Source organism: Thunnus thynnus, chromosome 19 (assembly GCF_963924715.1).
Source record: "Thunnus thynnus chromosome 19, fThuThy2.1, whole genome shotgun sequence".
NCBI lineage: Eukaryota > Metazoa > Chordata > Actinopteri > Scombriformes > Scombridae > Thunnus > Thunnus thynnus.
The window spans coordinates 1,916,987-1,943,721 of NC_089535.1; the positions used below are offsets into that span (position 1 = coordinate 1,916,987).

The 26,735-nt window shown below is 36.5% G+C and overlaps 2 protein-coding genes across 2 annotated transcripts in view; both read left to right on the forward strand.

Moving 5' to 3' along the window:
* The window catches only part of LOC137170628 (uncharacterized), a 456,230-nt gene that overhangs the window by 372,757 nt on the left and 56,738 nt on the right, over positions 1-26,735 (forward strand). The window lies entirely within an intron of this gene.
* Positions 10,968-25,274, forward strand: LOC137170629 (golgin subfamily A member 6-like protein 25). The gene is made up of 8 exons (XM_067574137.1): positions 10,968-11,066; positions 13,188-13,296; positions 14,599-14,690; positions 16,528-16,580; positions 16,977-17,128; positions 18,754-19,026; positions 20,607-20,802; positions 22,227-25,274. The coding sequence occupies exons 6-8, from the start codon at positions 18,765-18,767 to the stop codon at positions 23,785-23,787; spliced, it is 2,019 nt and encodes a 672-aa protein (XP_067430238.1). The 5' UTR covers positions 10,968-11,066; positions 13,188-13,296; positions 14,599-14,690; positions 16,528-16,580; positions 16,977-17,128; positions 18,754-18,764; the 3' UTR covers positions 23,788-25,274.

A 26,735-nucleotide genomic window follows, 5' to 3' on the forward strand; every position in this document is an offset into this window, starting at 1 on the left:
CAGAATATTTGGTGAGTCTGAGCCGCTACTTCTGGTTAAACCCTCTGCTAACTTGAATGGGGATAAAATAATTCAATCATGCGGCTCTTCTAGACTTTCCAAATGTTATTGGACTGAATGGATCAGATTCTGATAGTGAAATGAACCATTTTATAGAAATCAGAGATTCCTTCTCATTAGTGACACCTGTAGCCATTTAATGAGCTGTAACATCCTGGTGCTCGCACTCGCTTGTTTCAGCAAAGCATCTCTCACTCCCACTCAGTCTGCAGAAAATCCAGCCCGAGTTCTTCACGTGAAAATCAGACCACAGGCTGATACAGACAACCGAGAAAGTTGGGGAGGGTCTCATTCTTTATGTTACATTACTACCTGTTCACTCATTGGCAATAAAAAACTATTAATACATGTAAATTGCTTCACAATTCTACATATAGAACCTTTAACATTAGATTTTGTTTTCTCTTAAGTGATAACAGATAGTAGCTTAGATACACAGTAACCAATAAGTATTTTGTATTTAATTAAACTGTATAATGTCAATAACTTTAATACTTTAATACTATTGGCTGCTGGAGGAAAGAGGTTTGATTCCTGTTAAAAAGGCTTTCTGGCAGAAAGACCTGAAGGTAAACTTCTCTCATGTGTTTTAATTTGTTCTTCTTCTCTCCTCCCGTGACCCAGAAACCGTTCCTCCACCGCCATCATGGAGGATCTTCCAATCCCTGAAATGTTCCTGGAGGAGACGAGGAGCGAGGAACCACAGGTGTATCCTCTGTGGAAGTTTTTTTACAGGACGGCAACACCCCTTCATCGAATCTGTTTATTGATTGATCAGCTGATCTGATGGGACAGTAAACAGTCGGGCTGTTGTTGTAATAATCTACCTGTGGAACAAGAATGAAAGCATCAACAGCTGCTGATCATATTTAATAATAAAGTACAAATGACTGAATCATGAATCAATAACAAAAAAACACTCTTGTTACTTTATTATTTTTCTTCATAAGTCAAAAGTCTTCTCCTTTATTCTTTTGTTTCAGAGCGTCTCAGCTCCTTCAGGAAAATATGACGTCACACAGCTGCGTCTCCTATAAAATCATCCTGAGCCTGAAAATGACGTCAGACTGTCACAAACTAAACAAGCAACATTTTATTTAAACATATTCCTTTTCATTGGTTGTGTTCTTTCAGTAATTAACAGATTTAAATTGTCTATTTGTGTCTTATTCTGTGACAGACAGTCGCTGCTATAGATCTATAATCAAATAATAAAACACTGGAGCAGTTATCAGCTGTTCCATTTATCACTATGTGGAAATTATTAAGTGACAGTGTAACGTGTTAATTAATTGTACATGAATTACAACTTTAAACTTTATAGATTGAACTGTTAGTTAATAATTTCTACATCATATTTTGATCACTGACTTCTTCATATTTGACAGTTGAGGTGATGTCCGTCATGAGTAGTTGTCGTCTCCTCAAAATGACGCTGGAGTGAACGAGAATTAAAACTCTCTCATCCTCACTGAGAGGAGCTGAGACACGAGGAAGAGACGTGAGAGAGGGAAGTGAGGAGACACATTAGTGTAAAGAAAAGCACCTACAGTGAACTGCAGCTGGGACGATGAGAGTGACTCCCTTATGTGACGTAATTTGACACATTGTTGAAAAAAAACGCTTGTTTTAAGGGCGCTGCTCAACATTCCCACTTTTCCATCTTAATTTCTGCTTTTATGTCTCGTTAAACTAATAAAATCATACATTAACCTTTAACAGGACAATTTTCATGATACATAAACTGTAAATCTAGTAAAAAATTCAACCTGCAAGTTGCTCTTTAAGTTGATTCATGAGAGCGGGCATACATCACTTCCCTGTCATCAGAAAGGCCACGCCCCCTTTTGGATGAAAACAAGTGTTGTAAAAGTGCTGCACAAAAATTGTGAAATTTAGTGGCACCATGTCTAAAAGCTGCTGCGTCAGAGAGATTTATTTATAAATCAGCATGTCAGTGTCTCTTCTAGTTTTAACTGCCTTCCTTAGTGCAGCATCTCTAGATTTCATTAGTTTCCACAAATGTTCATTAAACCATTAAACAGTAAATTGTTTTTATTTATAGATTTTATCTGTATCCTCACATGAAATCTTTCCCTCACAGAGTTGATTGTGTGAGTAAAAGTATCACAGCCATAGTCCAGATCATCAGAGGACAGAACATCATCCCAGTTCAAGCTGTTCATTTCATTGGATAATTCTTCTTGCTTAGCTCTGGGTATGCATTGAAGGATCATTGTCTTAGTTGCTGTGGTCTTAAATCTACTTTTAGTCAGTTTTCTTTATTAGATTAGATTATCCTTTACATTTATAAATGTAATATTAGATACATAGATGTCTGCTGAACAACATGTATCTGAACATATTAAAAAGAAAATCTTTTCTACATAAACAGTCCCGTTTCAGGCTGAATATATTTTTAATAATCAGCCACTTTGAAACCCTCTGGGCTCTCCTCTCTGACCTTTTGTGGTTATTTCCTGGTTAAAGTCATTTCTTGAGATTTATGACTCAGAGGATTTTCTGTCGTCTTTCTTCGTCTTTCTCTGACTGTTTCAGTGTTTCAGACCTCCTCCTCTTTGCTGTCACCGTTAGTTTCATGTGAATGTAACACTCACTGCAAGTCACTAGCATAAGAAATGACAATAAAAGAAGTAAAGTAAGTATTTTTATTGCAGACGATCAGATTGAGATTTATTACATTCAGCCACCTGAACTTCCTCCCAGTTAATTTCCCAGCTATCACTAACAGGGCAGGGGCTGAGTTTAACTAAGACACACCAGTGCACACTGCAGTCAATAAGTCCTACACACCAGGTGAGTTAACACACTCCAAACTGGAACACGTGACTATCTTCACAGCAACCGACTAACAACCACAGCTCACCTTAAACCTGCCCTGACTGGCTGACTGGGATTAATGGTGGGACAGCAGGCAGACTGATATTAAAACAAACAGACAAAAATTAGAGAAAAAGAAAACTAGTCCGCTCCAAGGGCAATACCCGTATCTTTTTGCCCGCTACCAGCTCACTTACCAGGGCGGACTAGACAGGAAAGAAAACCTCAATAAAACAAACAGACAAATGATACAAATAATCCCACAGCAGGAGCAGCTAATAGACCACTGATGCTCTGGTACGTAGATTTATTTCCGTACTGACTACCAGCCGCCTTCAACCCAGCAGGGAAGCAGGTCAGTCATTCCTGCAGTCTCGCCTTCCCTGAATGCCAAAATAACCACTCTGTTCCTCCTTCAGGTAGCTTTATATCTGCCAAACCTCAACAACTGGTGCATCTCCACTTTTTACACCTGCCACATGAATGTAAGAAGCAGAGAAGTTAAAACATTTATGACGCTTCAAAATCTCTGATCTGTTCATGTTCCATCTGTGCTGAAGTCAGTCTGAAGTTGGTCGTGCGTTTCATAAAGTCTGTTTACTTTTTAAAAATACTTCAGTAAAATACAGTTAAAAGACATGAATACACCTCCTCTGTGAAACATCTTTTACAGTTCAGAGTTGGAATCATTTTGGAGATATTTTAATGGTTAAAGTTAAAATTGTGCAAAGTCACAGACTGTTAACATGTAAAAACATACATACATATATAAAAACATAATCTTCTGAAAGTCCAGTTATGAGAATAAAATGGTGAAAGTATTTTTAAAATATTATTAGACTACTTGAATAACTTGTTCACTCCATCAGTGACAGCGTGTCAGAGAGGAGTTACAGGAAGCTGTTTTGTTGTGATCTGATCAGAACAACATGCAGCAGCAGGATGTGAGAGCTGAGTGTGTTTCAGATTTGTTATGACACAGAGACACAGAGAGTATTTTTGTTTTATCCTAGTATTTAAAACCCTTGTTGTTGTGTTTTAGTGCTTGTATATGTCAGCAGGGTCTACATGTCCTGTACATATGATAGAACTGAAGTATGCACCCAGGGCTGCACAGTTAATCAAAATGTTATTGGTATCACAATATGGATAAGTGTAATATCCAAATAGCAGTAGCTGCAGTTTTATTGTTACAGGTTAAACGTGACAGTATAACTTTATAAATGAGGTATTATTAGTCTACAAATCATAAGACATAAAAGAACTTGATGGTTTGGATTCCTGCAAAAATCACATCATTCTCATTTTACTAGTTTTTTTTCCAGTTAAAATTAAAATGATGATGCAAAAATGATCACTCCACTAAAACTGCAAATATTATTGCAAAATAATCATAAAATGATTTTTTTTTATACTACTATTCAAAGTGTCACTGAAAATTCGCCACTGGGTGGCACTGGTGCTATGTGTGCTGTATAATAATTAAACCTAAATATATATATTTCAGCTATAGTTTGTCACAGAGTTAGACCATTTTGATCAGCATTACTTTGTGATTAATAATATATAGGTTACAAAATGGTTATATACTTCATAAACATTGAATCAAACTTCTGGCTTTAAGGAACACATTACATCGTTGCTTTTAAGTTTGTGTCATAAATGTATTTTTCCTCGACACAGATGGGAAGTCTCTGGTGGTGGAATGGGAGGAGACTATCCTGTGGAGAGTCAAAACTGACACTTTAAGGTGGAGAAAGCGTTGTCACTTTACCTTTGAAGGCATTTCCAAACCAAAGTTGAATATACATCCATTTTCTTGAGGTGGGAGGTTATCACTGATGAGCCCAGACCTCCTTTGGGCTTTCACAGAGAAAAGCAAAAAAAAGAAGGGAGAAATACTGGTTTTCCTACACCCCTATTGGTCCGGGTGTGATTTAACCATTCACAAGTACTGCCAAAGAGTCCTAAATGATGGGAGGTCTTCTTTAATCTCATCCACAAATGATCATAACAAAACATCTTATTGGTGAAACAGTCATATCGTATCATCACGTGCATTACAAAATCAAGCAGCAAAATAAGGTAACATGACAGTCTGTCTGAAAGTTGAAACAGAGGTGAAGGTGGTTAGATTAAATGTCACATCAGCTTCTAGATGTGAGAAGCCACGATATGTCTTTCAGGTGCAAGATGAGCTGCACAACTATTTAACACAAAGTACTCAATACAAACAAAAAACAACAAAAGGTAGCATTAGTCTGTGAAATCAGTCATGTAGATGAGTGAGTGTATGTTGTGTGGGTATTGTATGGTGAAACATAAGAAAAGGAACCAAAAAGTAATGCAGGAGTGTGTTTGGGAGAGAAGAGACTGACTTTATATACGGGGCACACCGGGCCCAGGTGTGGTCCTGCTAACCAGTGTGCTCACGAACCTGCAGCAACAAGGAGCACAAAGCAGAGAGGCCACCACACTTCCTGTTGTCTTCACAGTGGAAAGTCTCTAACCTACATAGTGATAAAACAATTTAATGCAAAACAATATTTATAAAAAAAGCTGGTTATCTAAAACATTTATTTAAACTAAAATATTTAAATAATTATTATCATAATTGTATTAAAAAGGGTTATCAAAAACAATCTTAAAACACACATTATCAAAACAGAACTAAAAAAAAGAGGAGTGAGTATATATAAAAGGAGAAGGATGTCATCAAAAACAGCATCTTAATTTCAGTTACACAACACTCTCATATAAATGCAACAACTCAAGCAAACAAAAGTTTAAGACAGTTCTCAGTGAGTGACATGTCCACAGTGTCTCAGCAACCTCGACCCCTTCTTCTCTTACAAAATGCACCAGATTCCTTACAATACAAACAGTAGGTATGCTTTCAGGGTTGTACATGATTTCAGGTCATTGTGGAAAATGAGAGGATTTCTAACATCCATAGGTAAACAAATAGTAAATGCGTCACTAGTTTTAACCTGCTAGAATCTATTTTACTCCAACAGGAAGTGGCTGTTTGCAAGTGTGAGGCACACACCCAAGCACAGGACTCAGTGATAAGATGAAATGAAAGAGCTGATGCAGCAGCAAAAGCAGCTACACAAACTCCAATCCAAACTGTGGTGCAAAAAGTGCGAAAACTGTGCCAAAATGTTTGTTTTCTTATCTTGCAAGATTGACACATGGGAAGAAGGACCACATATCAACAGGGAGGATGATGGAGACTGCCAACAGATATTGGTACACACAATATCTGTTGATAAAATGTCAGATTACTTAGAGATTGATTTGAAAACATACTGTGCTTATCATTTCCAGACTGGAGGAGCAGTAGAGTGAGACAATGGCACTATCAAAAACAAACTAGCTGAAGTGTGTGAAGAAACAGGGCTCAGTTGGGTAAAAGTCCTCCCCTGAGTGCTATTGAGCATGAGGAGACAAGGCAAATCTAAAACAGGTTTGTCCTCATTTGAGATAATGATGGGAGACTCATGGACACAGGGATGTCTTCTCCTGGGCAATTACAACCCCTGAGGGGGAAGGCCTTTGATGATACCATGCTAAACTACTGCATTAACCTTTCCAACTCTCTAAAGTCTGCTCATACTCAGGTGAAAGCAGCACTGCCAGTACTGGGTGGTGGTTAAGGACTGCAAACAGCAGAACTGGCAAAAACCACATTGGACAGGCCCATTCCAGGTTCTACTGGTAACCAACTGCAGTAAAGATAGCAGAGAGAGCTACATAGATCCATGTCAGCCATTGCAGGAAGGCTGCAGGTGAAATTATTATCATGCTATTAAGACCTCAGAGTTTGTTTTTTTTTAACACCAGTCAAATTAGAGGGACTGCTTTTACCAAAAAAGGGGTGGGGATTTGACGCAATGGGCAAAGTACCCAGATGTACTGCTGTCATCTGATATAAAGGAGTATTCTTACATTGATGTATTGGTACTTTTGCTGAAGTAAAGTATCTGAGTTCTTCTTCCATAACTGACACCAGGAGAGTTAAACAGAAGAACAAAAGTAAAACTACATCTTGAATGCTTTTGTCTTATTTTATTTAGTGATTTGTGGTCAGAGATGTAAACACAGTGTTATCTCAGTCTCAGGTCTCCAGCAGTCAATCTAAATATGATTTTCAGTGTTAACAATACAGATATTTACAGGAAGGACACATTTATAATCATTTTGTAAGACTTGTGGCACAAAGCTATATTTAATTATAATGTAATCTAAATGTGTGTAAATAAATAACATTTGATGGTTTTATAGTTGTTATTTTGTCTGAATAACCAAACCTACAACATCTGCTGTGGTTTTTATTTTTAACAGTAACTTCCTGTTTTACAGTTCTCTCTGTTCTATCAGAGCAGGAAGCAGCGCTGCACGAGTCACAGTCTGATCAGTAATTCAGATTCAAGAATCAGAAGAAACGACCTCACAGGGATCAGATTGAACAGGTAAGAAGCAGAACAGTGTTTGTTTCATCAGATTGTGTTTGATGTTGTTGTTTTGCAGGAATAAGACGACCTGAGGGTTGAACTATGAACAGAGATTAGTGGGTTAGTGAGGTGTGTGGAACCTGCAGGGTTTCAATGTCATGACGGTGTCTCTCCTTTAACCTTCTACATCACCATGGTAACTCTCTTTTAACCTGCTACATCACCATGGTAACTCTCTTTTAACCTGCTACATGACTATGGTAACTCTCTGTTAACCTGCTACATCACCATGGTAACTCATGCTGCAAACGTAACCTGGTCAGGAGCAGGTTATGTTCTGAGTTTTGGCTTAAATAAAAAGCGCTGCCCTTTCACTGACCACCTGATTTGCTGCCAAGTCTGTTTAACTCTGCTGATACTGCAGCTATTAGAACACTGATTAGAAAATTGATTGATTTGATGTCATAATGTAAATGTGTAATGAGGTTAGGGTTACTGTGGGATGGGATTCTGTTACAATATATCAAACTGTATTTCAAATAATAATAAAAAAACTAATAAAGAACAAAAAACTAATGAAGAAATACTTTGAACAAAAATTAATAATAATAATAAAATTGATTAGTCTATTGGTATTTATCACAGTTAATATTCAATCAATAATATTAATTTCACTTTGATTTGGCCTAAAACTAAAGTGATTTCCACTGATCCTTCATTATGGGACAGAATCAGACCTGAATGTTTAAATCTGCAGCATCAAGTTTAAAGTTTACGAGCTCTGGATGTGGGAGGCACAGACAGGTAACCTAAGTATATTAACTAATTATGTAATTAATGAATTAATGAATTAGTGTTTTTAATTAACAAATTTATACGATCAGCAATTTTCTACCAGCATTCATCTCTCACCTTATTTGCAGCAACAGTGTTGCTTTTTGCTGTGATAATGTATTTATATTATTCATATCTCTCCATTATAATGACCTGATCCTCCTGACTGAAGCAGGCGGCACGCAATCGGTCCGTTTTGTGCATAAAGAGTCAAATGATGCGTCAAATGCCCCATTTAATGGGGACGCACACAGAGCCTGAAGCAGAAAGCCTGAGTTAACAAAGAAAGTTCATATCTACCGTTGTGATATTGATTGGGACAGTGTGCAGTTTTTAAACATTAAAGATACACTGGAGTTAGCTCAAAGCTAATTTACATCTTTAGTCCCCCACAATCCAAACATACAACAGCACAACAACAAACAGTACAAAGAAAAAACACACAGAACACAAAATACAAAATACAAAGCTACACACAACAACACATCACATACTCCCACAATGTCAATCAGAAATTAATAATGTAAACTTGTCAAATTAAAAGCCAGACTATCTGCACTAATGAGAAGACCATAGATGGAGTTTAGACTCAGTGGTCACACAGCTGATTGGTCTTTAGTAGATTTTTTAATTTGGCCTTGAATGTATTGATTGAACTGCAGTTCTTCATACCATCAGGTAGGACGTTCACTGAGTTGTGTCTTTCACAGAGAAAGCTGACTGTCCAGATGCAGTGTGATGAAATGGTTCAATCATGTATAGAGGATATTCTGGAGGATCTAATAGAACTTACTGAGCGAGTGAACACAAAGTCACATAGTGGAGGAGGACAAACCATTTAACATTATATAAACTAGGCACAAATTTGAGAATAATCTAAAATTCTCAAAGCTCAGTAAATTGTATTATTGTGAGTGTCAGAGAGGAGTTACAGGAAGCCATTTTGTTGTGAACAGAACAACATGCAGCAGCAGGATGTGTGATGGCCACTTTGTCGCAGATATTATTCTCCGTATGGTAAGATCATAAGTGACAGTTTTCAGTGTTTAATGACTCCTCTCTGCTCTCACTGTTAGTTTAATGAGTCGCTCGGTTGTTGAAAGTGTTTGTGTGAATATCTTGTGTTTGTCTTCAGATCAGATCTGTTAACAGTTTGTGTTCAGGATCAATAACTGCTCCAACAGCAGGAGAGATGATGGTGACATATAGTCATGTGTGAATGTGTTGCTTTTCAATGTTAATGATGATCCATCAACAACTTTGATGTTTTCATGTTTTATATTGTTGCAGATGTGTTTCTCTGTGCTGAAGTCAGTCTGAAGTTGGTTATCTGACTCCTTCAACCAATCAGAGGGAGTTTTTAGGGAGCGTCAATAACTGACTTGTCATCATACAACAGGTAGGAAATTATTATTGAAAATAGTCTAATGTTTTATTTCTATTTGTTGTTAATATTATTATTAATTCCTGCAACAGACTATCCACAGGATCAGACTCAATGTGGATTGGTCTTTAAGCTGAATGACTGAAATTTTTGTCAGTTGACTTAAAATTAATGTTTAATGATACATATACAAAAGTAAAAAACAAGTGTGAAGTTTAATCATAAATTCTTACTGTTAACCAGCACTCATTACCTTTCCCAAACTTAAATAACTTCTTGATAGAATTTAAATTGTATATGGATTCTTTAAAGTGAAGCAAACTTAGCTCCCAAAAATTGTGTTTGACTGTAAAAAGCAATTATCAAACATGACAAAGAGTAAAGATTATATAGACACCAAATTAGTTGCATCATGCTGACGTCATTATATGAACAATTCATGGCAGGACTTGATACATAATCAAGATAAAACACATTATCAGTGTCTGAAATAATCACAAAAACTGTCACATAATCCCACACATCTATACAAAAATATAAATACAAATATGATTAAAAAATATTAACATTTACAACAACAAATATATTAAAAAATATATATTTGTTGTAAAATATAGAGAACCAGATGTGCCATAGTCATCAATCAGACTGTGATTGACAGCAACATGATCATTAAACATGTGCTTGCTGACATAAAAAGAAAGGACACTCATCAACCCCTGTTTCTTTATTATTTCTGACGTAACATGATTGTTTGCCTGACTGGTCACAGTATTTAGTCTCCTAATGGCTAAAAAGTAATACAGTGTTCTTATTTTATGCTTTTAAATTGGCAAAGACCTCAGAATTTGAATTTTATTTTTAAAATTAGAGGGACTGCTTTTACCAAGAAAGGGGTGGGGATTTGACGCAAAGGGAAAGTACCCAGATGTACTGCTGTCATCTGATATAAAGGAGTATTCTTACATTGATGTATTGGTACTTTTGCTGAAGTAAAGTATCTGAGTTCTTCTTCCATAACTGACACCAGGAGAGTTAAACAGAAGAACAAAACTAAAACTACATCTTGAATGCTTTTGTCTTATTTTATTCAGTGATTTGTGGTCAGAGATGTAAACACAGTGTTATCTCAGTCTCAGGTCTCCAGCAGTCAAACTAAATATGATTTTCAGTGTTAACAATACAGATATTTACAGGAAGGACACATTTATAATCATTTTGTAAGACTTGTGGCACAAAGCTATATTTAATTATAATGTTATCTAAATGTGTGTAAATAAATAACATTTGATGGTTTTATAGTTGTTATTTTGTCTGAATAACCAAACCTACAACATCTGCTGTGGTTTTTATTTTTAACAGTAACTTCCTGTTTTACAGTTCTCTCTGTTCTATCAGAGCAGGAAGCAGCGCTGCACGAGTCACAGTCTGATCAGTAATTCAGATTCAAGAATCAGAAGAAACGACCTCACAGGGATCAGATTGAACAGGTAAGAAGCAGAACAGTGTTTGTTTCATCAGATTGTGTTTGATGTTGTTGTTTTGCAGGAATAAGACGACCTGAGAGTTGAACTATGAACAGAGATTAGTGGGTTAGTGAGGTGTGTGGAACCTGCAGGGTTTCAATGTCATGACGGTGTCTCTCCTTTAACCTTCTACATCACCATGGTAACTCTCTTTTAACCTGCTACATCACCATGGTAACTCTCTTTTAACCTGCTACATGACTATGGTAACTCTCTGTTAACCTGCTACATCACCATGGTAACTCATGCTGCAAACGTAACCTGGTCTGGAGCAGGTTATGTTCTGAGTCTCAGCTTAAATAAAAAGCGCTGCCCTTTCACTGACCACCTGATTTGCTGCCAAGTCTGTTTAACACTGCTGATACTGCAGCTATTAGAACACTGATTAGAAAATTGATTGATTTGATGTCATATTGTAAATGTGTAATGAGGTTAGGGTTACTGTGGGATGGGATTCTGTTACAATATATCAAACTGTATTTCAAATAATAATAAAAAAAACTAATAAAGAACAAAAAACTAATGAAGAAATACTTTGAACAAAAATTAATAATAATAATAAAATTGATTAGTCTATTGGTATTTATCACAGTTAATATTCAATCAATAATATTAATTTCACTTTGATTTGGCCATAAACTAAAGTGATTTCCACTGATCCTTCATTATGGGACAGAATCAGACCTGAATGTTTAAATCTGCTGCATCAAGTTTAAAGTTTAAGAGCTCTGGATGTGGGAGGCACAGACAGGTAACCTAAGTATATTAACTAATTATGTAATTAATGAATTAATGAATTAGTGTTTTTAATTAACAAATTTATACGATCAGCAATTTTCTACCAGCATTCATCTCTTGCCTTATTTGCAGCAACAGTGTTGCTTTTTGCTGTGATAATGTATTTATATTATTCACAGCTCTCCATTATAATGACCTGATCCTCCTGACTGAAGCAGGCGGCACGCAATCGGTCTGTTTTGTGCATAAAGAGTCAAATGATGCGTCAAATGCCCCATTTAATGGGGACACTCACAGAGCCTGAAGCAGAAAGCCTGAGTTAACAAAGAAAGTTCATATCTACCGTTGTGATATTGATTGGGACAGTGTGCAGTTTTTAAACATTAAAGATACACTGGAGTTAGCTCAAAGCTAATTTACATCTTTAGTCTCCCCACAATCCAAACATACAACAGCACAACAACAAACAGTACAAAGAAAAAACACACAGAACACAAAATACAAAATACAAAATACAAAATACAAAGCTACACACAACAACACATCACATACACCCACAATGTCAATCAGAAATTAAAAATGTAAATTTATCAAATTAAAAGCCAGACTATCTGCACTAATGAGAAGACCATAGATGGAGTTTAGCCTCAGTGGTCACACAGCTGATTGGTCTTTAGTAGATTTTTTAATTTGGCCTTGAATGTATTGATTGAACTGCAGTTCTTCATACCATCAGGTAGGACGTTCACTGAGTTGTGTCTTTCACAGAGAAAGCTGACTGTCCAGATGCAGTGTGATGAAATGGTTCAATCATGTATAGAGGATATTCTGGAGGATCTAATAGAACTTACTGAGCGAGTGAACACAAAGTCACATAGTGGAGGAGGACAAACCATTTAACATTTATAAACTAGGCACAAATTTGAGAATAATCTAAAATTCTCAAAGCTCAGTAAATTGTATTATTGTGAGTGTCAGAGAGGAGTTACAGGAAGCCATTTTGTTGTGAACAGAACAACATGCAGCAGCAGGATGTGTGATGGCCACTTTGTCGCAGATATTATTCTCCGTATGGTAAGATCATAAGTGACAGTTTTCAGTGTTTAATGACTCCTCTCTGCTCTCACTGTTAGTTTAATGAGTCGCTCGGTTGTTGAAAGTGTTTGTGTGAATATCTTGTGTTTGTCTTCAGATCAGATCTGTTAACAGTTTGTGTTCAGGATCAATAACTGCTCCAACAGCAGGAGAGATGATGGTGACATATAGTCATGTGTGAATGTGTTGCTTTTCAATGTTAATGATGATCCATCAACAACTTTGATGTTTTCATGTTTTATATTGTTGCAGATGTGTTTCTCTGTGCTGAAGTCAGTCTGAAGTTGGTTATCTGACTCCTTCAACCAATCAGAGGGGGTTTTTAGGGAGTGCCAATAACTGACTTGTCATCATACAACAGGTAGGAAATTATTATTGAAAATAGTCTAATGTTTTATTTCTATTTGTTGTTAATATTATTATTAATTCCTGCAATAGACTATCCACAGGATCAGGCTCAATGTGGATTGGTCTTTAAGCTGAATGCCTGAAATTTTTGTCAGTTGACTTAAAATTAATGTTTAATGATACATATACAAAAGTAAAAAACAAGTGTGAAGTTTGATCATAAATTCTTACTGTTAACCAGCACTCATTACCTTTCCCAAACTTAAATAACTTCTTGATAGAATTTAAATTGTATATGGATTCTTTAAAGTGAAGCAAACTTAGCTCCCAAAAATTGTGTTTGATTGTAAAAAGCAATTATCAAACATGACAAAGAGTAAAGTTTATATAGACACCAAATTAGTTGCATCATGCTGACGTCATTATATGAACAATTCATGGCAGGACTTGATACATAATCAAGATAAAACACATTATCAGTGTCTGAAATAATCACAAAAACTGTCACATAATCCCACACATCTACACAAAAATATAAATACAAATATGATTAAAAAATATTAACATTTACAACAACAAATATATTAAAAAATATATATTTGTTGTAAAATATAGAAAACCAGATGTGCCATAGTCATCAATCAGACTGTGATTGACAGCAACATGATCATTAAACATGTGCTTGCTGACATAAAAAGAAAGGACACTCATCAACCCCTGTTTCTTTATTATTTCTGACGTAACATGATTGTTTGCCTGACTGGTCACAGTATTTAGGCTCCTAATGGCTAAAAAGTAATACAGTGTTCTTATTTTATGCTTTTAAATTGGCAAAGACCTCAGAATTTGAATTTTATTTTTAAAATTAGAGGGACTGCTTTTACCAAGAAAGGGGTGGGGATTTGACGCAAAGGGAAAGTACCCAGATGTACTGCTGTCATCTGATATAAAGGAGTATTCTTACATTGATGTATTGGTTCTTTTGCTGAAGTAAAGTGAATGCTTTGTCTTAATTTATTTAGTGATTTGTGGTCAGAGATGTAAACACAGTGTTATCTCAGTCTCAGGTCTCCAGCAGTCAAACTAAATATGATTTTCAGTGTTAACAATACAGATATTTACAGGAAGGACACATTTATAATAATTTTGTATCAATTTAATTATAATGTAATCCAAATGTGTGTAAATAAATAGCATTTGAAAGTTTTATAGTTTATGAATAACAGACTTCATTGTGCTCCTGAAACCAAACCTTCACCCTCTGGTGTTTTATCAGTCACACCTCCTGTTTAACAGTTTCCTCCTTTTCTATCAGAGCAGGAAGCAGCGCTGCAGGAGTGACAGTCTGATCAATAATTCATATTGAAGAATCAGAAGAAATGACCTCACAGGGATCAGATTGAACAGGTAAGAAGCAGAACAGTGTTTGTTTCATCAGATTGTGTTTGTTGTTGTTGTTTTGTAGGAATAAGACGACCTGACTCTGTCTCTCTGTGGTTCACTGTTACTGCTGTTAATCAATAATCAATCCCTCAGCGCTGCTGCTGAGGACACTTGTTTGATTATTTTGTGACTTTTCCTTTAAGAACTGGTTCACATTATTTCAAGTTTTTCTTAAAACAGTACTAACGCGTCCATATGTGCATTAAAGCAGTTACTGGTTGCTGTAATCATTCCTGTGGTTCATATGGACCATGAAGAGATCTCTTTCTATCATGACTGTACTGGGAGTGATGGAGGACGAAGGTCACAGTCCTCCTTCTGTGTAGAATAACTTCAACTGATACTAATTAATGAGGCTTCAACAGCATTGAGGTGAAGCTGCTCACACATGTCCAGCTGCATGTATGATGAGACCTGATTCTCACACACAGTCTCTCTAACATGAACACAACTGTTCAAATGCAGCTTTCAACCAACAGCAGCAACAGTGTGACATTGGTCTGTATGAGACTCTGTGCTGACAGTGTAGTTATATTTATGTCTTAATGATGCCCTTTACCAACATAACATCATATAGTGCTGTCAAGATGTGATTTACAGTGTTACAAAGGTCATTACATATTTTTTAAATATTTAGTAAATATTCATGTGGAGCACTTGGTTCATGTAATTTCTTTTATTGTAAAGCACTTTGAGCTGCATTTATGAAAGGTGCTATACAAATAAAGCTATTATTATTATTATTATTATTATTATTATTATTATTATTATTATTATTATTATTATTATTATTATTGTTGTTGTTATTATTATTATTATTATTATTATTGTTATCATAAAGTCTTGATAGTGTAACTGAAATACTGAGGTTTTATTGGCTAAATTACAAATACATTGCATGCATGAGTTGGTTTAGAAAGAAAATCACATAAAAAATGATAATGCAACAGATGCAGCAGCCTCTAACAAACATTTAATGAAGTCAATCTATCCCTAAATTCCAACCAACATTTTCTTTGAAATACAATGGAAATATTAATATTATTACTTTAAGAGACTGTACTTTTGGAAGAAAACCACTTGATTGTACTTGATATTAACTTCAGATGAACTTTAGAATTCATTTTTACAAAGACGAGGACTGTAGATTTTGTCCTTCATCGCTCATGTTGAAAGTGGAAGTGGAAGGGATCTTTTAAAGGCCAGAATGGCCCACGAGGAATAATTACAGCAAATAATAACTGTTTCATTGTGAACCTGTCATTTAACCTAAGGACCTTGTACCTGTAAGGGATCAAATAAGTGAGTATGTTGAGAAATTTCTCCTTTAGCTTTGTTAATTAGTGTTTTAATAATTCAGTAACTCACATGTTGTTTCATGGATTAAGATCTAAAACCTAAAGTCTAATGGTGACGCTGGAAAAAGGATCCTCAGTGGAAACTGCACTCTTCACAGGAAAGGAGATTTCAGGTTATCAAATCTGAGAACTTCAGTAGTATTTAGTAAAAATTATTTCCAAAGATTCATTAATTTATTTAACATTTTTATCCCAAGATGTTCCTGCAGCAGTTTTAACAGTGCTGAAAATGTTCAGTTACAGGAACAGTTTGATTCTGGATAAGACAGAAAACAAAGACACATAATTTAGACACATAATAGAACTGTAGGTCAGACTGGTTTATAGTTTCAATGTCACATCAACTGGAAGACACTGAGGACTGAGCGATGAGAAAACATGCTCAGCATGTGTTTTTGTTGTTAATTTTCACTTATTAATGTTTTTTTATCTTTTCATGACAGACTTCACCAAGACACAAATATCCTGCAGGTGTGATGGACACTAAATAACTTTGGTAAATCTAACTAAATGTTCTGAAGAATTGAATCAACCCAATAATTCATCTGATAAAAGAAGACCAGACTGGTCATAGTTTTCACCTTGTATTGACTTTCTTACTTCATAAACTGCACCTGCTGGTATCTAGGCTGGGTTTATGAAATACTTTATGAACTGTAGCAGCAGGTGAATGCATCATATGCAGCAGAGCTTTTAGACAGAATGTTCTACAGCAAAGGTTCCTGATATTTTTGTCTTGGGAACCCTTTAAAACATTAACGATATGGAGAAACAGAATGACAACATTAGGTAGATAGATTTTAAAGATTATATAAGGAATATGCATTCAGGAAGACATCAAGGAACTTCCAGGTATTGATGGGACCTGAAACACACAATCTGCTTTCCACAGTGAAAAACCTGGAAAAAGGACAGACTACACACACACACAAGAGGCAAAACTCAAGGGCATCATTCACACAGAAGGAGAAGAGAAAAGAGATTCAGGCTGAATCTCCTGCAGGATGAAGATCCAGAGGCAAAACCTTTGAGGAGATCAGACAGGTATGATGAGGCCCATTTAGGATTTTATAAGTCATCAGAAGCACCTTAAAGTCTGATCTAACATGGACAGGGAGCTGATGAAGGGAGGCTGGAATTGGTGTAAGTAGCAGAGTGTTCTCCACTGTTAAGCATAACATTAGTAAAAGCACAGCAAACGTTCCCCTCCTCACTCTAGAACATGTAGAACAACTTCTGTTTCCGCAAAACAACAAAGACATTTCAGTCAGTGGTGGTGGTCAATAAATCACACTTTATTTTAATTATCTTAAAGGTGCAGAAGACTGTAACCTGTTTGTAGTTAACTTTTAAATAAAAGAGCTGTGTAGTCTCACGGCCAAAATACAACAACACGTCTGTCTCAGGATGGCAGCAGCAGAGCTTGTATATTATAATCAGCAAGCTGCTGCACTGACCACAGAAACAGCGTGCATGCATGCTCTATTTTTGCTGGTCTATTGTTTTTTTCTCTATGCGTCGCTATGCGGCTCCAACATGTAAAAACTACATAGAACTATATAAAAATGAAATACCTCATTGTACCAGTGGCAATGTGATGCAGCAGTGCAACCTTGTGGATTTTTTTCATTGTACATTAAAATAAATAAATCAAATCAATGTGTATCCATGATCCTGTAGTTAAAATGATCTAGTTAATTAATTCAGTACCAGTTAATACAGCCTAGGCTTCCAAACCCTGCATAACCAACTGCATTATCACTTGGAAAAACTCAATATGCATGCAGTAAAGGAGTTGGTGTAGCAGGTAGAAAACCCCGCTCTGTCCTGTCTACGTGACAAGTTACATCAGTGCCTGCTGTATCTCAGCTGTCACACGTCTGTTTTCCCTCAATAACCTTCATCAAGACCAGTTAACTGAACTGCCAGTTATGTTTTATCTTGTAATTCAGTGGACGTAAGAGAAGACAAGTGAAACAACTTTATTCATATAGCACTGTTAAAACACAGAGGCAATTCAAAGTCCCATGTAATAACGATAGCAATATATTTATTTATATAGCATTTATCCAAACAAAGTTACAAAGTGCTTCACATATAATCACATAAAAACACACAATAATAATAACATGCAATAAAAAAATAAAGCTGCTAAACAAACAACAGAATAGAAACCAGCCCAACAATACTTAAAAATAGTAAAACCCATAAAACAGAATAAAACTAGAATCAAAAGTACATTTGAGCACAGATTTAAAAGAAGCCACTGACTCAGCCTCCTTATTTACTCAGGCAGGATGTTTTTCAAAGCTCTGGTCCCGCTCAGTCTTCAGCCGAGAGTCTGGAACAGATAGAAGACCAGAGGACCTCAAAGTGCGAGCAGGGTCGTACAGGGATAGAAGGTCTGAGATGTAATGAAAAGTCAAACCATTTAGTGCCTTTTAATGATAATTTTCACATTAGATTTAAATTAGATTTTTAAAAAGTAGATCAATTTGAATATAGACACATATAGACATAGACAGAGCACACTAAGAGCCTGAATATAGTGTCCCTTTTTATGTATTGAGTTGAGCCTTGATTGTGAATGAGATTCCATTCTGGATGTAACTGTGACACTAAAGAGACTCAAAGATTCACAAGTTAAGCATTTCCTCTCATTCATACAGGGGTCTGGGGGATGATGGCTGATAAAGAGAAGCTTTTGAAGACACTGAAAGAGTTGGGAGATGAAGCATTCGAGGACTTTAAGTGGCACCTACAGCAGCCGGACATCCTGGAAGGCTTCTCAACCATCCCAAAGTGTGATCTGGAGAAAGCATGTAGGCGGGACACTGTGGATGAGATAGTACAGACCTACAACCATCAGGCTGTGGAAGTGGTGAAGAAGATCTTAAAGACGATGAACAAGAATGATGTAGTGGAGAAACTGTCAGCTCACGGTAAGCTGCAGGACAGAAACATGAAACTGGGACATGATGTGATCACACAAGTCTTGAAAAACATTTATTATAATAAAGCAGTATATACTAAAAATAAATGTGGAGTTAAAGCTGAATCATTTTATTTGTATTGTTTTCTGAGACTTTCCTGCATCCACACAGTAGATTTGTTGAGGAGAAACAGGCTGCTGTGTGTGAGTTTATGTTACGTAGATAATCAGCAAACATGTTTAAATGTAATACTGGTCCCCCAAAAGAAAATAGTGATGAACTGAAACACCTGAAAAGTAGTGAATTGCTGGAATTTTTCCGCAGTTAAAGGACTTGTTTTCAGTAAATGGAGCTGCCTGAGCTGCTGAGAAGTTAAACTGCCTCTAATCTAATTTAGTGTTCAGTTTAAATAATATCTCACAGTATAGAAGTGCTGCAGAGCTGCACATGCTGTCTGGCCCCCACTGAGGTTTCATACTGGACTGCACTGGTTTGGTATCTGCACCACAGTGGGAGGAGAGGTGCAGTTGAGGGTGTGGTGATCTCAATTCAGCAGCAAACTGCAATCTTGGTGCTGACAATGAGTGCGTCTCATGTTATATTTTAACACATTTTAGTGAAGGCTCACATGTATAAGCCTCTCTGAAATCACACAAACTGCTTTTTTCATGTTTTGCTTGTCTATAAACTTGTGTTCTGGATACATTCCGGTGAGTCTGAATACAGATTAATGATTGATTCTTACCAGCATCTCTCATCCACAACAGCTGCATCCTGTACTGACGACCTTTACTTTACCCTGGTGATTGTCTGTAACGACATCTGAAGGCAGCAGGAATCTGTTCCATCTGCAGACTCTATAGGGATGATGTTGCACATTGTCAAGGCACAATTAAACACACCAGATCTGCTGATAAACTCATGTCTGAAACTTTTACATCCCAAACAACAACGAGTTTCCTCTGAGGAAAAATCCTAGTAAGATTCCCAAACAGTCAGTGCATCATGGCGGGGAAAGCTTTGTGTTTAAAGTGGATGAAAGTAGTGAATATGATTGGCCACAATTGTCACAGCCTTCAAGAAACCCACCTCTAATATATGATAATGTATTCTTCCTGATCCGGCCATGAAAATGCCAAATGTGTGCTGGTCATGATGGTTGTCCAACGCTACATAATAAAGAACTGATAATCCCATGAATGTTGCAGATTGTCTGAAAGAGCTGATGACTACAGAGATAATGTCCTGTCAACCTGTTTAAAGGGAACATTAGCTGGAGAGAACACGAGTTTAATCCAGTTATTTATTTATTTAAAGTAATCTATTCAAGGTTACTCAGTAGAAAGGCTTGAAGCTTTGTTCTGGTTATTTTATATTATTCTACACAGATGAACCAAAGCTTCTACATACCATCACATCCTACCAAACAAGGCTTCAATCTAATCTTGATCTCTGACAGACAGGAAGTAGCTCACAGACCAATCAGCTAATAGTAAACTATGTGAAGAAGAAGATTCGGGAGAATCAGTCTAAAGACAGAAGCATCAATCTGTTCCACTGTCTGAATGAACTGAATGATTTTTCTCTAGTGGAGGAGATCCAACAGTCCCTGAGATCAGGAAGTCTCTCTACAGATGAACTGTTTCCTGCTCAATGTTCATCTCTGGTCTCCATCTTACCGTCATCCGGAAAACATCCAGATGTGAATGACCTGAAGAAAAACTCTGCTTCAGATGAGGCTCTTCAGAGGCCTCTGCCAGAGGTCAAAGCTTCAAATAAAGCTCAGTAAGTGGATTTAAACTTATTTTATGAAGAAAACAAAGTTACCATATCTTGTCATCACTTCTTCTCCAGGTTGAGTGTGTGTAACATCTCAGAGAGAAGCTGTGCAGCTTTGTCCTCAACTCTTCTGCCTCTTTAATTAATCAATTAAAGAGAAATGCATATGGAGCCAGAGTGTGCAACATCTTTTTCCAGCTTTTGAGTCTCCTTCCAGTTATCAGCTCCTCACCACAACCCTTGGTGTGATTTACTTTTCCACTATATATTTTACATATTAACATTTACAAAACCTTCTGCCAAAACTTCTGCATTATGACTTACAGTTGTTGAGTTAAGCCTGTTTATTGAGTGTTGTCCTGTTTGCATTCAGCTCTTCTGCCTGTTTACTTTATCAGTTAATCTTATTAGATCACAAAAAAGTAGGTCAAACCCAGACAGTGATGATTTGATATTGATCTCCTGTAATGAAACAGAAGACTAAATGATAAACTGAATCAAGTTATATTAAGATTGAAGGTTAGCACCACCAGCTGTTTATCTCCTAATATTCACACAGCAGCAGTGGATGGAAACAAACATTCAACATTTACTATTGAACCTTTTCTGAATATTTGGTGAAAATTTGTACAACATTTGACCAAAGTCCTGGAATTTGCTCTGCAGACGTTACTGGAAACTATCGGTCTGCTTATCTGTACTGTTGGGAACAATACAGACAAAAAGAAACACCTGCTCTGATACACAGACAATAATAATAATAATAATAATAATAATAATAATAATAATAATAATAATAATAATTATTATTATTATTATTATTATTATTATTATTGTTATTATTATTATTATTATTATTATTATTATTATTATTATTATTATCATTATTATTATCATTATCATTATAATAATAATTGCTGTATTCTGGTTATAATTGTGTATGCAGGATGGGATTGACAAAGCTAAAAGCATCAGTAATAATTCTGTTTATCAAGTATACAATGTAGTGAAAATGTTTTGGCACAACAGGCAAAGATTTCAATTTTTCTTGACAAAGTCATTAAAAAAATTCAGAACTTGGTGTTTGGAGGTTTGAATATGTATTTTAAATGTTCTAACTAAAGGCAGTGGTATGTTACACAGAAAAAGAAGATCCTGTTAATTGACTGTAATCTGAGTCTCTGTCCTCACAGTCAAAACCAGAGCTCACATTTAGACTAAAATCCCCAAATGTGGCTGTTTGGTTTGACTTTATTTTATTCATATTCTACAATCACAGATGTCACAGCTGCAGTATTTATACTCCACTGTACTATTATTAGTTTATTAAACCAGCCACTACTGTAGGCATGTATATGATTAGAAATGTGTTTAATTTGTCAGTTTGATGAGAAAAGAACAAGTTGATTGAATCTCTGCTTTTTCTACAGGACTTATGAGGACATCATCTCCAAAAGTATTCAGATGTCTTCAGGATCTCCTGATGTCTACCAGCTGAGACCAAAGGAAGAGAAGTTTGGAACTCTGACAAGAAAAACTGTTGGTGAGAAAAACCTGAACAAGAAAAACAAAAGCATCTTACTTGTAGGTGAAACAGGAACAGGAAAATCTATTCTGATCAACGCTCTGGTCAACTACACCATGGGAGTGAAGTTTGAGAACAACATCTGGTTTGAGATCGTAGAAGAAGAGAAGAGAAGTCAGTCAGAGAGTCAGACATCAGATGTGATCGTGTACCAGATCTTTGGTTTTGAAGATAAAACTCTGCCCTTCTCTCTGACCATCATCGATACTCCTGGATACGGAGACATCAGAGGGATTGAACGTGATGTCATCATCAGTCAAAGATTATTTGACTTGTTTCGTTCAAAAGATGAAGTTCATGAAATTGATGCAGTGGGTCTGGTGCTGCAGGCGGGTGTGAATCGAGTGAGTGACCGACAGAAGTACATCTTTGATTCAGTGACGTCTCTGTTTGGAAAAGACATTGAGAAGAACATTGTCGCTCTCATCACACACTCAGATGGAATAACACCTGAAGATGCTCTGAAAGCTCTTAAAGCTGCAAACACTAAAGGTGCCAAAAATGAGAAGAATCAGCTCGTTCACTTCCTGTTTAATAACCGCCAGAACAAACAGAGAACAGAAGAAACAAAGGTTGCTTTAGAGAACGCATGGAGGGTAACAGAGAGAGGAATGAAACGATTCACAGACTTCCTGGAAAAATCTAAACCTCAACAGCTAATAACAACAGTTGAAGTGTTGAAAGCACGCATCAGAATAACAGCCTGCATCCAAAACCTGCAAGACAGAATCCAGCTGATTGAACTAAAACAGAACAAGATCCAACAGACTGAAGAAGCTCTGAAGAAACATGAACAAGAGATGAAGAAGAATAAAGAGTTCACTGTAGAAGTTGATGAGGTCTACAAAAAGAAAGAAAAGATTGATGGAGGGAGGTGGTTGTTTTTTTATAAAGGAGCTGTCACCTGTAACATCTGTAAAGAGACCTGTCACTATCCTGGATGCACAAAGGCCTGGTATCCTGAACACTGTGAGGTCATGAAAGATGGTTACTGTACTGTTTGTACCAGGAAGTGTCGTGCAGAAGATCATGTGAAAGAAAAGTGGAGATATGTGAACAAGATAAGAAAAGTTAAGAAGACCTTAGAAGATGTGAAACAGAAATATGAAAAGAATAAGGTAGATCGTGAACAGAAGAAGAGCCTTCTGGAAAATCTTCAAACAGAGATGGAAGAACTGAAATCAGAGAAGATTCAGCTGCTTACAGAGGTCTACCAACATGTGGAACAACTAGAGCAGATCGCCCTGAATGATAGTTCTTGGTCTACTCATGTCCACTTGGACTTCCTGATTGAGAAGATGAACGAGATCAAAGCCACAGAGAAGGTCAAGAAGCTGGAGGAGATGAAACGTCGAGAGGATGAAAGAACCAAAGCAGCAATGCGATATTATATGTTTGGCAGGTAAAGCAGTTAAAGATGCAGTGATGTAGATGAACAACATCAGACAGCTGTGTAGACAACAAGCTCTACACTGTTCATATAAATGTTTAAACATCACAAACATTATTTCATTTTAATCTTATTAAGTGTGATGTTGATGTAATAACTTCATCTTTGAAAAACAAAAATTGTGTGATTCTGGGAAACCGCCTCCTCTGTGATGTATAACTGTTCATTTAGTTTAATGTTTAATTATCGTTTGTTGATCCACTTCAGTGAAAGTAAAGCCAGAGTTTATCTTATAGTGACAGCAGCTGTTGGTTTTCTTGTTATGGATTCTCACATCAATCACTCTCATAGTTCAGCCTCTTTTCTGCTCTCAGCTTCATCAGATCAAAACTCTTCATCAGTGTGTTCAGCTGCACTTCAGTAACCAGTTTACAGTCGACTCTCTGCACTCAGCTGATTTCTGTCCTGTCATGTAAACCAGAAACCTGGTTTCTGTATCACAGTAGAGGATTACAGAAACCTGAGGTTCCTCGATCCTCACTTGAACTGGAAGTCGTTCTGCTCTGCCATCTTGCAGGTCGTCCCAAAGCTCTTATTCCTGCTCTGAGGAGCCATGAGTGAAGATACACAAGAGCCTTCACGTCTTTTACTGGCCGACACGCCTCCTTATTGGAAAGCTGATCAGTAGGCTTGTTTCAGATGAACTGCTCCTTTCTTGTAAAGTGGAGGGATCAGGCGGCAGCATCAGCAGGAAGTGACAAAAAGCTGCAGTCAAGTCAGACAGTTTCCAGCAGCTTTCAAAGAATCTACAGGAAGTCACAGAAATATTTACATCCTGTTAGATCTGATCCTGATTTAATAAAATGTTATCAGATCAATCTACTCAAGCTCAGCTGATCAATCACTAACATTGTTTTAATGCTGTTCTGTATGATAGAATATAAACTGTTAAAATGACCTATAATCAATAATCAAAACAACATTTATTCTGTAATCTCCAATATTAGACTATTAAATTATTTTACATAGAAATGTAACTGTTGCAGCAAGCGGATCACTACCTGCTGGTCAACATGCCGACTGTAATCAGCTGATGTCACACTAATCAAACTCATTCACATCTCATTGATGAAAGAAAGAAATTCTAATAAAATGAAATTATTATTTTTTTCTATGTAATTTAGTTTTTGGGAGAGATCTTTGTATAAGCTTTTATCTTCTTAGCTCTCCTGCACAGATGTTTATTTACTTTAAATGAATGAATAGTTGAGTTTATGCAGGTAAAAGTGTGTTTGTTACCTACATGTGAATGTCTCTGTGTACATATCAAATGTTTCAATATTGTATAAAAACATTGTATTTTATGATGCACAAACAAATAAAGTAAAACACAAATCAAACCAACTCAAATTGTAAGCAGAAATAGACATTATATCATTTATCTGTCAAATATTCAGACTGCTGGGGCTTCACATCAATAATTAAATAATGATGTAATCTTCATATTGTGTCTGTTGTAATATTTGGTTATTGAATGTTTTCTGTCTCTTTGGCTGATAAAAGTTGTTGATCAAACACCTGAGCCAATCAGCTCTTTGATCAGGTGACATCCATTCTCCCATCATGCCCTGATCCTTGCAGTGGCTTCTGGCCTGGAAACTGATTTACAAACATAATTTTTCACCAACTAATTACTATATTTGGAATAACAAGAATATTCAATATAAAATAAGTCACTAATGGGTTGACAATGGTATTTATTGATTAAACAACTTGTTAATGCTGATGGGAAGTTACTAACAATAATGAATTCCTCTCTGAGTTCAGGTCACCAGTTATGCAGTGGTTTTTGATGCTTTGCTGAGGGCTGTGCTGCAGCTTCTCAGAGGTTCAGTAATCAAGGTTTCAATGATTCATCCATTCAATAGAGGTATATTCCTTGGAGAAGTTGACATTAAGAATAAATGCTTGAATCAATAGGAATTACATATAAGCTGTAACTCTGCCCCCAAGAAGATTCTTTGGGGCTTCACTTTATGTAGAAATTAATTGGCAGAATATTTGGTGAGTCTGAGCCGGCTACTTCTGGTTAAACCCTCTGCTAACTTGAATGGGGATAAAATAATTCAATCATGCGGCTCTTCTAGACTTTCCAAATGTTATTGGACTGAATGGATCAGATTCTGATAGTGAAATGAACCATTTTATAGAAATCAGAGATTCCTTCTCATTAGTGACACCTGTAGCCATTTAATGAGCTGTAACATCCTGGTGCTCGCACTCGCTTGTTTCAGCAAAGCATCTCTCACTCCCACTCAGTCTGCAGAAAATCCAGCCCGAGTTCTTCACGTGAAAATCAGACCACAGGCTGATACAGACAACCGAGAAAGTTGGGGAGGGTCTCATTCTTTATGTTACATTACTACCTGTTCACTTATTGGCAATAAAAAACTATTAATACATGTAAATTGCTTCACAATTCTACATATAGAACCTTTAACATTAGATTTTGTTTTCTCTTAAGTGATAACAGATAGTAGCTTAGATACACAGTAACCAATAAGTATTTTGTATTTAATTAAACTGTATAATGTCAATAACTTTAATACTTTAATACTATTGGCTGCTGGAGGAAAGAGGTTTGATTTCTGTTAAAAAGGCTTTCTGGCAGAAAGACCTGAAGGTAAACTTCTCTCATGAGCTCTAATTTGTTCTTCTTCTCTCCTCCCGTGACCTGGAAACCGTTCCTCCACCGCCATCATGGAGGATCTTCCAATCCCTGAAATGCTCCTGGAGGAGACGAGGAGCGAGGAACCACAGGTGTATCCTCTGTGGAAGTTTTTTTACAGGACGGCAACACCCCTTCATTGAATCTGTTTATTGATTGATCAGCTGATCTGATGGGACAGTAAACAGTCGGGCTGTTGTTGTAATAATCTACCTGTGGAACAAGAATGAAAGCAT